General features: G+C 43.6%; 1 protein-coding gene across 1 annotated transcript in view; it reads right to left on the minus strand.

The window, feature by feature from the left end:
* FAXC (failed axon connections homolog, metaxin like GST domain containing) overlaps positions 1 to 6,847 on the minus strand; it is a 72,828-nt gene extending 65,981 nt beyond the window's left edge. Inside the window, exon 1 of the mRNA XM_049771350.1 lies at positions 6,488 to 6,847. Within this exon, the coding sequence (XP_049627307.1) occupies positions 6,488 to 6,753 (266 nt within the window). The 5' untranslated portion in view covers positions 6,754 to 6,847. The remainder of the gene's footprint in view (positions 1 to 6,487) is intronic.
* Between the last annotated feature and the right edge of the window lie 6,460 nt (positions 6,848 to 13,307).

Here is a 13,307-nt window from a genome sequence, read left to right on the forward strand (position 1 = left end):
AAAACCACACGGGGGCTAGTGCCCCCACGTATACAGTATATATTGATAGTATTATATGCATATAGTTTTTATATGCAAAATATCCATCTTGTATTGTGACCTTGATACTGCCCTACAAAGCTCATTTCTAATCTTTACTGCTTCAGTCCCAACCATTATTTCCCCCCATTTACCCATGTAGGTGCAGCTCATGACATGAAGCTCACCACATAGAGTGATGAGTGCAGTTAGAGAAATAACTACACTGAAAATTATTATAACAATGTGAATGAATGAGGGAAGTAGAAAGCCTGTCTCAAGTACAGGTGTGGGTGGGGTGGGGAGTAGGTAGATCTGGGCAATTGGTGGTGGGAATCCTGCACTGGTGAAGGGGGGTGTTCTTTACATGACTGTATTCATACAACTACAATCATATTTATAATCACAGTGTTGTAAATAAAGATAATTTTTAAAAACTCTAAAAAAAATAGTTGCTGGTTTCTGACAATATTTGCTTTCACAAGAGTTTTTTATTTAGATGAAATGTTTGGGAGGTCATATATTAAGATTATGAAACCAGTTAGACTATATTTCTAGAAAATACAAACTATGTATTGGACAAGTAACTGTTTTCTGTCTAAATAATTCTAGTAATAAATAGAGCGATATTTTCCCATAATTAGTCAGGCAAAAAAAATTTTTTTTTTGTTTTTGGGTCACACCCAGCAGCTCTCAGGGGTTACTTCTTCCTCTGAGCTCAAAAAATCACTCCTGGCAAGCTCGGGGGACCATATGGGATACCGGGAATCAAACCAGGGTCTGTCCTGGGTTGGCCCTGCTATTGCTGAGGCCCAAGTAAAGCAAAGTTTTAAGAACTGAAAACTAAGACAAATATAAATAATAATAATAATAATAATAATAATAATAATAATAAATAAACACACTTCTGGCCTAGGCAATGCAATTCTAGGAGCTGTTCAGGGCATAAAAAATAGGTACTATGTTTAAAGTTCTATAAGTCCATGACTTTGATCATATTAACTTACTTTTGGCAGTGACACTACAAAGTGCATAATGTTATAATTTATATGTGAAAAAATTAATATATTAAACATATTATATACACAAATATACATGATATAATGTACAATACATACTATATTGTATTTTACAGTAAACCAAAAAACAAACTCAGAGTTGAAAAAACTTGCCCAAATAATATCCTTTTAGATCAAATAATTAGTAGCTCCAGCTCCTAAAATTTTTTATTCTAGGGGGCAATGCTTAAGGCTCTCTCCTGGCTCTGTGCTCAGGGGTCACTCCTATTGGAGTTGAGGTACCAATATCTAGCACCTCCAAACATTTTTTAGTGGGGAAAGGGACCACACCCTGTTATACTCAGGGGTCACTCCTGGTTTTGCATTCAGGAATGACTTGTGGCAGTACTATGGTGATATCACATATCTAGGATTGAGCCTGGGTTGGCCACATGCAAGGACACACTTATTCTCTATCTATATGGATATACAATAAAATACATATACATATATACTATATACACATATATGTATGCATATATTATATGTACATATATTATATGTACATATATCATCATTCCTATAAGGAATAATGCAATCATGCATTTTGCAGCAAGATGAATGGAACTAGAAGATATTGTGTTAAATGCAGTAAGCCAGAAGAAGGATAAATACAGAATGATATTGCTTATATGTGGTATTTAGAATAACTCATGAAGAAATGTAATGTTCTAAATGGGAGTTGTCTGGAACACCCTTGGCTCCAGAGTATAGTGGGGAGAAGGAAAGAAACTGAATGGAAGAGGAGAAACACAAATATGAAAGGATTGGGGCCAGGGGCCAAGCTGTCTTGGGTCCATTAATAGAAATTAAAAAAAAAAAAAAGGGACAGAAGTAAATATCCAAGCCAAAGGCAACAATGGCATCAAGAGACTCAACCTCTAACAATCTAAACTGTAAATGGGCCTGTTATTTTTGGCAGGCGGGGGGGGCAAAGGGTGGTGGTATGGGATATAATCTGGGAACATGGTGAAGGGAGATCGACACTAGTGGTGAGATTGCCCTGATTCATTTTATGTCTAAAACCCAACTATGAAAGACTTTGTAAATCACAATGGTTTAAATAAAATAAGATAAACCTGGACACTTCTCAGATGGGCAGTGAAACACCCTTGAGGCCATTACTCATGAGAAAAGGGAGCAATAAGGCAACCTCATAAATCAGATTATGTGTTAAAAGCTGACCAGGAGTTCCAAGGTACTCTAACCCTTTCTGTAACCTTTCATTGATCAATGAGTTAGGAATGTGGCCTTCTTGCCTTTGTGTATAAAAATACTATATAAGAGAGCTGGACCGATAGCATGGCAGGTGTGTCAGTTTCGATCCCTGGCATCCCATATGGTTCCTTCAGGAAGATGACCAGAAATGGACCTGGGTTCAATCCCCAGCATCCCATATGGTCCCCCAAGCCTTCCAGGAGTGATATCTGAGTACAGAGCCAGGAGTAACCACTGAGCACCGCCAGCCTGGTGTGGCCAAAACAAGAAAAGTGGGTGGAGATATAACTCAATGGCTAAGTATTTATTCCTGCATGTATAAAGCCCTGCTATGATTAAATTCCTGCACTGGGTAGGAAAAAATGAAGTAAATGTGAACTTAGACTGACTCTGAGCTCTCCTTCCACAATCAGGAACTACATTTCTAATAGGTTAAGAGCAGCAGGTAAACTGTCTCCTAGATAGCTAAGTTATAGGAAGTGGCTTCATAATGAGCTATGGCTAAGGCAACTCAGAGTGCAAGATTTGCTGCTACTTTTATGGTGAAGAACATCCCAGATGGCCAAACCTGCCCACACAACTGGTAAACTGTTGGCTTGGGATATATACTGACAAATGCTTGGATTCTCTAAATTCTCTAGGACAGAACTTCTAAAACTGTGAAATATATTCAACCCTATATGGGATCATGTCACTTTTTCACAATTTTTAAATGAATTTCTTCCTGACTCATTATTATTGATGTTGGTTTGTATTCCTGTTTTTATATATCTATACACCCAAGTGTGCAAAACTTCTCAGGGTAAAAGATCATGAGTGGAAAAAATCTTAAGAAGATCTCAGAACAGGTTGAATTCATTGCCTAAAGAGCAAAAGAGTTACTGGGAAGCAAGTGACTTAGTCATTCAAGTTACTGACAACACATTTCCAAGTGCCAGATTGAATTTAAGATAGCTGCTATTGGCACACAAAGGAAACAAAACAGAGGATAGGATTTGTTTTGAGCATATGTGAAAAAAGCATGAATAGACTCCAATGTATGGGGTGGAGAGATAGCACAGAGGTTAAGGTGTTTGCCCTGCATGGTTAGATCCCAGGCACTGACAGGGGATATCCTCGAGCACAAAGCCAGGAGTAAATCAAAACACAGCCCTGTGTGACCAAAAGAAAAAAAAATCCAAAATACTTACTTTAGTTACATTCATTAATTAAACTTCCTAAATAGTTTTCACCTGTTAATTTCTCACTCTGGAGACACAGACATAAAATAAGTCAAAAGGAGGCCAGTGAACAGGTTATTTGTTATGGATTCAGCAGACTCGGGTTCTCTCCCTAGAATCCATATAGTCTCCCAAGCAGCACCAGAAATAATTCATGAGTACAGAGAACCAGATGTAACCCCTGGATAGCGGGGCGAGGGGAGAACATTAAAACCAAAACCAAAAATTAAAAATTTGATCTATGAGTAGAAAAACAGAATAGTAAATTCCTTATAATCTCTCATCTCTGAATTTGGGTGTACTCAGTACATTTTCCACTCCACATATTTTATAATTTGCCTAAGTTCCAAAGACAACTGAAAGTAAAATACATAGGGATGCACAGTGATACCTAAGGTGATCTCACCTTAGAAGGAGCTCTCTCAGGTAAGATCTCTCTCAGAGCCTATCCCTATTCTCTCTCTCCATCCCTCTGGTCTTCTTAGGGGCTGTCAAAAACTCTGCTTCCTGCCACAGTCCCCTCTTCCCAGAGCAATGCTTCAATTCTCTACATTTCTCTTACTCTATCCATATGGAAGTTTATTTCAGAACTGGACTTTACAGGATGCACTTGCTAAGAAGTGAAGGCTTTCCTCACACCCAGATTTAATCTGGATCTGCCTAAACTCATTGCCCAATGCTGGCAACTTGCTCTTCCTGCCTCACCTTCCTCATCTTCAAAATTCTGGTTACAGTTGTGAAGGAGAAATGCAATCATGTCTGTTGAAGTACTTATATTCTGAGCCCCAAAATGAGCCATCAATTTTATAATCTGTATCATAACTGGGTGTTCTAATTCAAACAAAAAAAGTAAGTGAATAAACCAAGGTTTTAAACTGCACGTACCCCACCCCCCAAAGTGTTTAAGCAGTTCATTAAAAGGCAAAGGGCAGGAGCCAAAATACAACAGGTAAGAGAAACTTGCCTTGTACCCAACTGGCCAGGATTCAATTCAAGCCCTAGTATTCCATATATCTCCCAAACCCACCAAGAGTGATTCCTGAGCATTTCCCTGAGCACCTGTCATGGGCACCATGGTGTGTAGACCCCAAATAAACACACCCCAGCACACAACACACAAACTCTCTCTCTCTCTCTCTCTCTCTCTCTCTCTCTCTCTCTCTCTCTCTCTCTCTCCCCCCCCCTCTCTCTCTCTCCCTCTGTCCCTCCCTCTGAGGCTGGAGCAATAGTACAGTAAGTAAGGTGAAGCCATACTGTGTTCGATCCCCAGCAGCATACCATATAGTCTCTCAAGTACTTCCAGAGTGAAGAGCCAGGAGTAACCAACCCAAGTATTTTTGGTGCGACTGAAAAACAAATAAAATTGGCAAAGGGCAATCTTAGGCAACAGCCACACCTAGCAGGCTTGGCCAGCTCACAGAGTGAGCTTTTTACTCCCTGCAAATCCTACAAGGTCATTTTAGCAAGGACTTGACACCAGTGGTCTTTCACTTCTCCCACTAAGTGAAAACTACTGAGAAGCCACAAGGTTGAAGATCTTGAATATAATGAGGCTGCGATTTAAATTTGCTACCCAAGTTTCTTTTCATCTGGTTACAAACCTAACTTGAAATAGAGTTCTAAAGTTAGCCAAAATATAAAAACAGTTTAGTAATAAATCATTGAAAGACCTTTTTTATTTGACTCAGCTATTTTCAAGGTACTATACTGAGTGAGAGAATTCAACAAATAGGCCTAAAACAAAATTTCTCAGCTCAGCTGTGGTTAAATCCTATGAAAACCAATATATTCTCCCAATATATTTCTAAATGCTTTCTCTGTCTCACAGAGGATGAACATACCCAAAATTTCTCAGCAGTTTGTCATGATGTCCTCCTGGAATCCCTGCAGCCTGATAAAGGTCACCCATCACTGTATTTGTTTATAACCTAGAGTGTAGGGTTTCCCCAGTTAGAACAGCTATATGGGCATATTTTACACTCTATACTAAAAAACAGTGGCCAACAGAAACACACTGTTAGAGCCGTTCATTTCTGTTTATCTCCCTGTGACAAGGCACTCCCACGACATTCTGACCATAAATAGATGAATTAACCAAACATGGTACCATTAGTCTTAGGGCAAAACCCTCCTCCATCAAAGCTCTCCTGTCCAGTTGACTGTAACAATGGCTGGGGCCTCCATTTTCTGGCATTTTCAAATCCATCCTGTAGACACTCTGCGGCAGGAAGAAGGTGCCTCTGTTTACGGCAATGGGGGACTCCGGGTTCTCCGCCCATGTGCGAATCCTGTGCGAATACTATCTGCTCATCTCCTACTGCTCAAATTAAATACCCACCAATGGTATTTAAACAGCAAAATGGGACCCTGCTTGAAGGACAAGATCAGCAGATGACCAGGTTAAACCTGCATCAAAACTGCACCCCACCACACTTGTAATGCATCTTTCACCGGAGACTTGGGGATTCTGCAGCTCTTTGCAATTTCAACCTTTTAAACTGATACTTAGGGTGGCATCGTGGAGAACTAACCTTTAAGCAAAAGACAAGGTTAGTGGTTTATCTGCAGCAGCATCTTATGAACCAATAAAGCATTTCATAAAAGTGTAACTTAGCATTCTACAGAATATAATTCTACTGTTGCAAAGAAATGCACTCAGGTGCTTTCCACGACTATTTCAATAATAATAGACTCTTTTGCTTCCTGGGAGCCCAGAAAAATGTTTGTTTTTAGTACCCAAAGATTGGAGGACCTATGCTTCTTCCCTCCCAGTACCAGTTTAATTCACCAGTCAACTCTTAACGGCACCCTCAAGGCCAGCTGCCCACACGGACTGCATTCCGTGGGAAGGTAAGGACAGGTCTGCTGGGTATTTGGGAGGCAAGACGAGTGTCCCCGGCGTCCCTCCCCAACCCTTCCCTGGCCAGGTGCCCCTCCGGGCGCCCCTGCGCGGGGGTCCTCTCTCCGGCTCACCTAATAACCAGGAGTTCGTGGAGTAGATACGCAGCTGCGGCCAGCAAAGCTCCCCCGGTCAAGTAAAGGGTTTTCTTCCACCAGGGATCGGAGCCCAGCCCTGCCATGATCCCACCGTAATCCTGCAAAGGGAAAGCGACGATGTCCCCATAAAAGGAGAAGGGCTCCTCGGACCCGGCCCACCAGCCGAAGAAAGAGACGCTCTGGTTCCAGCTCAGATCCACCACGCACGGCCTGGACGAAGCCAAGCCAACCCCCCAGTGCATGCTGCGTGGCTGACTGCGGGCGCCCCACCCAGGGGCCGCGCCGCCCGCATGGGCAGGGGCCTGGGCGGCCGGGCGCGGCGCGGCGCGGCGCGGGCTCAGCAGCGCACTGGGAGCGCGGGCGGCGGCAGCGGAGGAGGAGGAGGAAGAAGAAGGGCGCGGGCCGCAGCCGGGGAGCCCGGCCTGCGGGGCCCCAGGGCCCGGGGCGGCAGCGGCGGCCACCCGCTCCCCCAACAGCGGCCACTCCGCGCCGTTCTTTGTGTCCGCGCCGGGAGAAGGCCGCGTGATGTCATTGCTCCCCGGGGCCGGCAACCAGAGGCGGGAGAAAGTCACCTACCCCGCGCCCGGCCCCCGCCCCGCATCTCCGCTCCTCCGGGAGGCCCGGCCCCACCCCACCCCACCCCGCTCGCGCCCCGCGCCCCGCGCCCCGCGGGCTGCGGAGGCGGCGGCCAATGCGGCTGCAGCGGGAAGGAGCTGCGGTGCGCCCTGGATCTTGGTCCTGCACCCCCACCACCCGGCCCACGGGCGCGAGCGCGGGGAGAGGCGAGGCGCGCGCGCCGGACTCACCTGCGGCCTCCGGGGCTGCGGGTGGGCGGACACGCCGCCCGCGGGAGCTGGACCCGGGTTCGGGTGCAGAGTTGCAAGATTCCCGCTACCCGGAAAGCGCCTTTTGCGTGGCACCGTTAACTGCTCGCTCAAGGCTTGGGCATCCCCCTGCTGCTGTGATATACGAATGGAGCTGTCCAGAGAGATTTCTCCTCGACAGACCCACGTCAAAGTCTCAAAGTCTTTCCCTTTTGAAACCTTGTATCGAGAGACTTACTAACCTGGATATTAGCTTTCTTCTTCCTTTTCTTTCAGTGCAGACATGAGGCCAGACATATGTGTGTGTGTGTGTGTGTGTGTGTGTGTGTGTGCGTGCGTGCGCGCGCACATATGCACATATCGCGCGCGTGTGTGTTCCAAGCTTCACCACGAGTTGATCACCCTATCTACAGAGCCAGGAGAGAATATAGCGGGTAAGAGCGATTTGCCCTGCTTGAAGCTGAACTAGGTTCAGTCCCCAGCATCCCTGATGCTAATCATAGAACCAGGAGTAACCTCCTGGGTGTTGTCAGATGTGGCCCCAAAACAAAACAAAAAGTAGCCAAGAAATGAATAGTTTAAAATTGCTTGGAGGATGGGGCCGGGCGGTGGCGCTGGAGGTAAGGTGCCTGCCTTGCCTGCGCTAGCCTAGGACGGACCTCGGTTCGATCCCCCGGCGTCCCATATGGTCCCCCAAGAAGCCAGGAGCAACTTCTGAGCACATAGCCAGGAGTAACCCCTGAGCATCACAGGGTGTGGCCCAAAAACCAAAAAAAAAAAAAAAAAAAAATTGCTTGGAGGAACTGAAAAATAACCCAATATGAGGGGCCCAAGAGATAGCAGAATGGGTAGAACTTTTCTTTCCTTGCACACAGCAGATGACATAGGAATATGTAAGTCCTAGGAAGAAATGGAATGTGTTTTGAGTGGGTGAGGGAAAGAACTTGATTCCAAGTTGGTAGAAGTAGACTCCAAGAGCCTAATGGGATGACAGAGATGGTCACCAGATTGTTTTCCAAAGAGAAGAGCCAATAGGCTTGGAGAGAGTGGAGAGAGAATTCAAAAGGCTTGTGCAGGCTTTGAATCATGAAGAAGATTTAGACCCTCAGCAACACATGATCTTCAGAGAAGCATCATGAGCAAAAGCTCTCTCCTTTGCTCCCTATACAATGCAGAGAGTAGCCTCTGAGCACTGCCAGCCCTCTCCCCAAATTTTCTATTATGTCTAGAGTTGCACTGGCAGTAGTGCTTCTCCTCTAGTCTTATCATAAAGCACTCAGCCGTCCTCTGCTCTCAAAAAATGTTCAATTGGAGCCATAGAGATAATCCAGCTAGTAGGGTGCTTGCCTGGCAATCCGCGGGCTGGGGTTCCATCCCAGTATTCCATATGGTCTCCCGTGCATGCCAGGAGCTATTTCTGAGCAGACAGCCAGGAGTAATCCCTGAACACCACTGGGTGTGACCCAAAAACAAAAACAAAAATAAACAAAAAAAAAAGTAACTTACTTTTAAGACTTTTAGGAAGTTTTTCTTGCGTTGAAGGGTCGTCTTATATGCCAGCAAATATGGTAGTTTTGTTGACTTGCTCTGAAACTTCCTATCTTTCTGTTTAATGTACCTTTCTAACTAGATTTGAAATGATTGTGTAAGTTATTGGTTTGAGAATTTTTAAGTTATATAATCATTTAATACTATGAATTTCTCTGTGCAAATTTGTTCAAAATTCTTCAAAATATCTTCCAGTTTGTATTTTATGTTGGCTTATAGATCATACAATGTGGTTCTCAGGGCTCACTCCTGGCTCTGTGCTTGGAGGCTCATTCTTGGCAGTGCTCAGGGGACCATATTTGGTGTCAGAAACTGAACCTGGGTTGGCTGCATGCAAAACATATATCTTACTCATTGTACTATCTTTCTAGCCGAATACTGTTTATAAATATATTTTCTTTTATCCATTGAATATATACATTTAGTTTAAATATTAGTTTAAGCTCACCATAAAGAGTGGTGAATACACTCTAGAAAAATAACTACACTAACAACTACCATGACAATGTTAATAAGTGAGCAAAGTAGAATGCCTGTCTCGAATACAGGCAGGGTGTGGGGAAAGAAGGAGATGGGGTCATTGGTGGTGGGAATGTTGCACTGATGAAAGAAAGTGTTCTGGGGCTGGAGAGATAGCATGGAGGCAAGTCATTTGCCTTGCATGCAGAAGGATGCTGATTCAAATCCCGGTATCCCATATGGTCCCTCAAGCCTGCCAGGAGTGATTTCTGAGCTCAAAGCCAGGAGTAACCCCTGAGTATTTAGTTTAATGTTTAGTTTATTTAGCTATTCAGTTTAAAATATTCCAATTGTTTGTGGTATTTGTCTCATTCAGTTACATTTTCATTCAATTATTGAATTATGGGATTTTCAGAATGAGTTAGAAGATTCAACTGATGGGGCTGGAGCATTTGCTTTGCACACGGCCAAAACAGGATGGATCCTGATTTGATTCCCAGAATCCCATATGGTTCTGCAAGCCTGCCAGGAGCGATTTCTGTGTGCAGAGCCAGGAGTAACCCCTGAGTGCTGCTGGGTGTATTAAATAATATTAAATCAAAAAGATGATTCAACTGGAAATTTCAATCTGGAGTCCAGTGGAGATTGTAGGTGTTGTTCATGTTCTCTGTCCAATTAGGTGTGCTCATCTGCAAGAAACTAGGATTCAAATCAAGCTCTTGTAGAACATTTGTGTCCAAATGTACCTTGTCATTCTCTACTCCCATTCTTGCTCTCTGCCGCATCATCTTGAGAACATATTTTTTTCTCTGGATCTATCCAGCTGGTGCCCTTTATCATCTCTACAGTGACTCATTCATAAGCACGGCATCCTCTTTCCGGGGATCCACAATAGGCTTGTTGATAGCACAATAAATTCTTTTGCTTGATTTTCATAGAAACCATCAGTGTTAGAATTTTTTTTTTAATTTTGGGGCTACATCTGATGGCACCCAGGGCAGGGGTTATTCCTGGCTTGGGGGACCATATGGATGTCAGGGATCCAACTGAGGTCCATCCTGAGTCATTCATGTGCAAGGAAAATGCCCTGCCACTGAGCTATCTCTCTGGCCTCAGTGTTGGAATTTTTTTATAAACATTCAGAAGATTTATATATCAGTTACATCTCATTAGTAATAGCCAGGTTAAAAAAATATCCCTTCTAATATAGTCATAGCATAAGTTTAAGAGGCAGGGAAAGCTACATGTTGGCTAAATTCATACTTTTTCATTTGGCGTTTTTTTCTATCTTTACTTCTACAGTAGCATCTTCTTAGGACACAGATTTGCAGAACTAGTTCTGTAACCTAGATTAATTCAAGTATCTATAAAATTGCAGGGACCCTGCCACTCCAGATTTAAAAAAAATGTCAGGGCCAGAGAGATAGCATAGAGGTAAGGCATTTGCCTTGCATGCAGGAGGACAGTGGTTCAAATCCTGGCATCCCATATGGTCCCCTGAGTCTTCCAGGAGTGATTTCTGAGCTCTTAGCCAGGAGTAACCCCTGAGTGCTGCTGGGTGTGACCAACAAGCAAATAAACAAACAAACAAGCTAAAAAAAATGTCTCTCAGGCTGAAGTGATAGCTCAACAGGTTGAACAGTGCACTTTCATACACTCCATTGCTGGGAGCAGCTGATAAGCACAGAGCACCAAATGGTTGAGCAAGGAGTAACCCACGCACCAAGCACCAGGTGTAGTCCCTATTCTTCAACAAGTAAAATGAACAGAAACAAATTTTTTTTGTTGTTTTTGGGTCAGCACTCAGGGGTTACTTCTGGCTCTAAGCTCAGAAATCGCTCCTGGCAGGCACGGGGGGGGGGGGGGGGGGGAGGGGGGGAGCATATGAGATGCAGGGATTCGAACCACTGTCCTTCTGCATGAAAGGTAAATGCCTTACCTCCATGCCATCTCTCCGACCCCAAAAGAAACAAGTTTTTTCTACTATTTTTTTTTTACCATAAACATGACGTGGCTCAGTTGATCACTGAGCAGTCTCTCTCCTCACTGTCTCTCCATATTATATTATTTTAGGGCAATAGTAGCTCAGAAGTTTTTATGAGTGTCCTGGTTACCACATACAAAAATATTTGAAATTGTATCAACACCACTAAATACCCAAGCCAAAGTCAACGACAATAGAATCTACTGTCTATAACAATCTAAACACAAAATGGACTTGTTACACTGGTAGACTGGGGGCTAAGAGGAGGTATGGGAATTCTGCTGGAAGGAGGTCAAGACTGGTGGTGGGAATGGCCTTAATTCACTGTCACTTTTGTTTTGGGGTCACACCTGGTGATGCTCAGGAGTTACTCCTGGCTCTGCACTCAGAAATCACTCCTGGCTTGGGGGACCATATGGGATGCCAGGGGATCAAACCACAGTCCATCCTAGGTTAGCGTGTGCAAGGCAGACACCCTACCACTTGTGTCACCACTCCGGCTCCAGAAAAAAGTATTTTTTGATTTCTGTTTAGGGTAAATTAAACTCATGATAGTAATACAAAGAACTGATAAAATAGAATATTTAGATGGCTGCTAATGATTGTGCTGAAAAATCATGTTATGCTAGACATACCACTAGTTTCTACTATTGATGATTTTCTGTTTAAATGTGGAAGGAAAACTTTGAATAAACAGGCTCAGATCCTGCAGCTTTCAAGTGTGTCTGGTCTTTGAGTGCTCATTCATCGCTTAGCTCCTAGCTCCCATCCTCCAACCAAGTAATCCTGAAGCCCCTCTCAGTGTTGCCTGACTTGGCTGGCCAGGGCAGCATTCCAGCATGCAAGCAAGTGCTCAAAACTTGAGCCGCCTACCTGGCCCCAACTATTTTTGTGAGGGGTGCCCCACACTCAGTAACGCTCAGAATTTACTCCTAGCTATGCACTCAGTAATCACTCTTGGAGGGCGTGAGGAACCATATGGATACTGGGAATCAAACACTGGGTCAGCTATATGCAAGGCAAACACCCTGTTTACTGTGTATCACTTGGCCAGATAGTTTTAATATACACAAGAAAATCCATAAATTTGCTTAGCCTTATCTCATATTGTCTATATTAAAACCATGCTCAAATTTCTCCACTTGACTCAAAATATTTTATAGATATTTGAAATTGCTGTTGTTTATATTTCTGGAAGAGCAGTGGGGAGAGCACAGTTAGCAGTGCAGTGCTCAGGGGTCACTCCTGATGATGCATGAGAGATTCTTTTTTGTTTTGTTTTGTTTTGTTTTGGTTTGGTTTGGGTTTTGGGCCACACCCGGTGACGCTCAGGGGTTACTCCTGGCTATGCGCTCAGAAGTCGCTCCTGGCTTGGGGGACCATATGGGACACCGGGGGATCGAACCACGGTCTGTCCTAGGCTAGCGCAGGCAAGGCAGGAACCTTACCTCTAGCGCCACCGCCCGCCCCGAGAGATTCTTCTTTTATTTATTTTTTATTTTTAATTATGAGAACAATGATACAAAGGAAGAGGACAAGGTAAAGTTACCGTGGAAGGACAATCACCAATAAACAGAGTTCTCAGAAGAAATCCCGTTGCTGACACCTTAATTTTGAACATACAGTCAAGGAACATTAAGAAATAAAATAGAACCCATGTACAATTACTTTGTCCCTCAAGTTTCCAAATGTACATTATAACATTTCTTAGTGATACACAAAACAATTTAAAGCCATGATATTTGTGTAACTCCTTAAACATTGAAGGCATAGTATTTTTTACATTTCCATGCATATGCATATTAGTTTATGTTAACCTCAAAAGTTTAAGTAGGTTTCTTTTTATTTTTTTATTTAAGGTTTAGAGTCAAAGGATCAAAGTAAAAACGGTGTTAGAGTGTCAATTATTGTTTGCATAGGCCCACCAAAATATGGGTGACATGGAAAGGAAAAGCCTTGGCCTAAATACAAGGAGACCCTA

This window comes from Suncus etruscus, chromosome 4, assembly GCF_024139225.1.
Source record: "Suncus etruscus isolate mSunEtr1 chromosome 4, mSunEtr1.pri.cur, whole genome shotgun sequence".
Taxonomy (NCBI): domain Eukaryota; kingdom Metazoa; phylum Chordata; class Mammalia; order Eulipotyphla; family Soricidae; genus Suncus; species Suncus etruscus.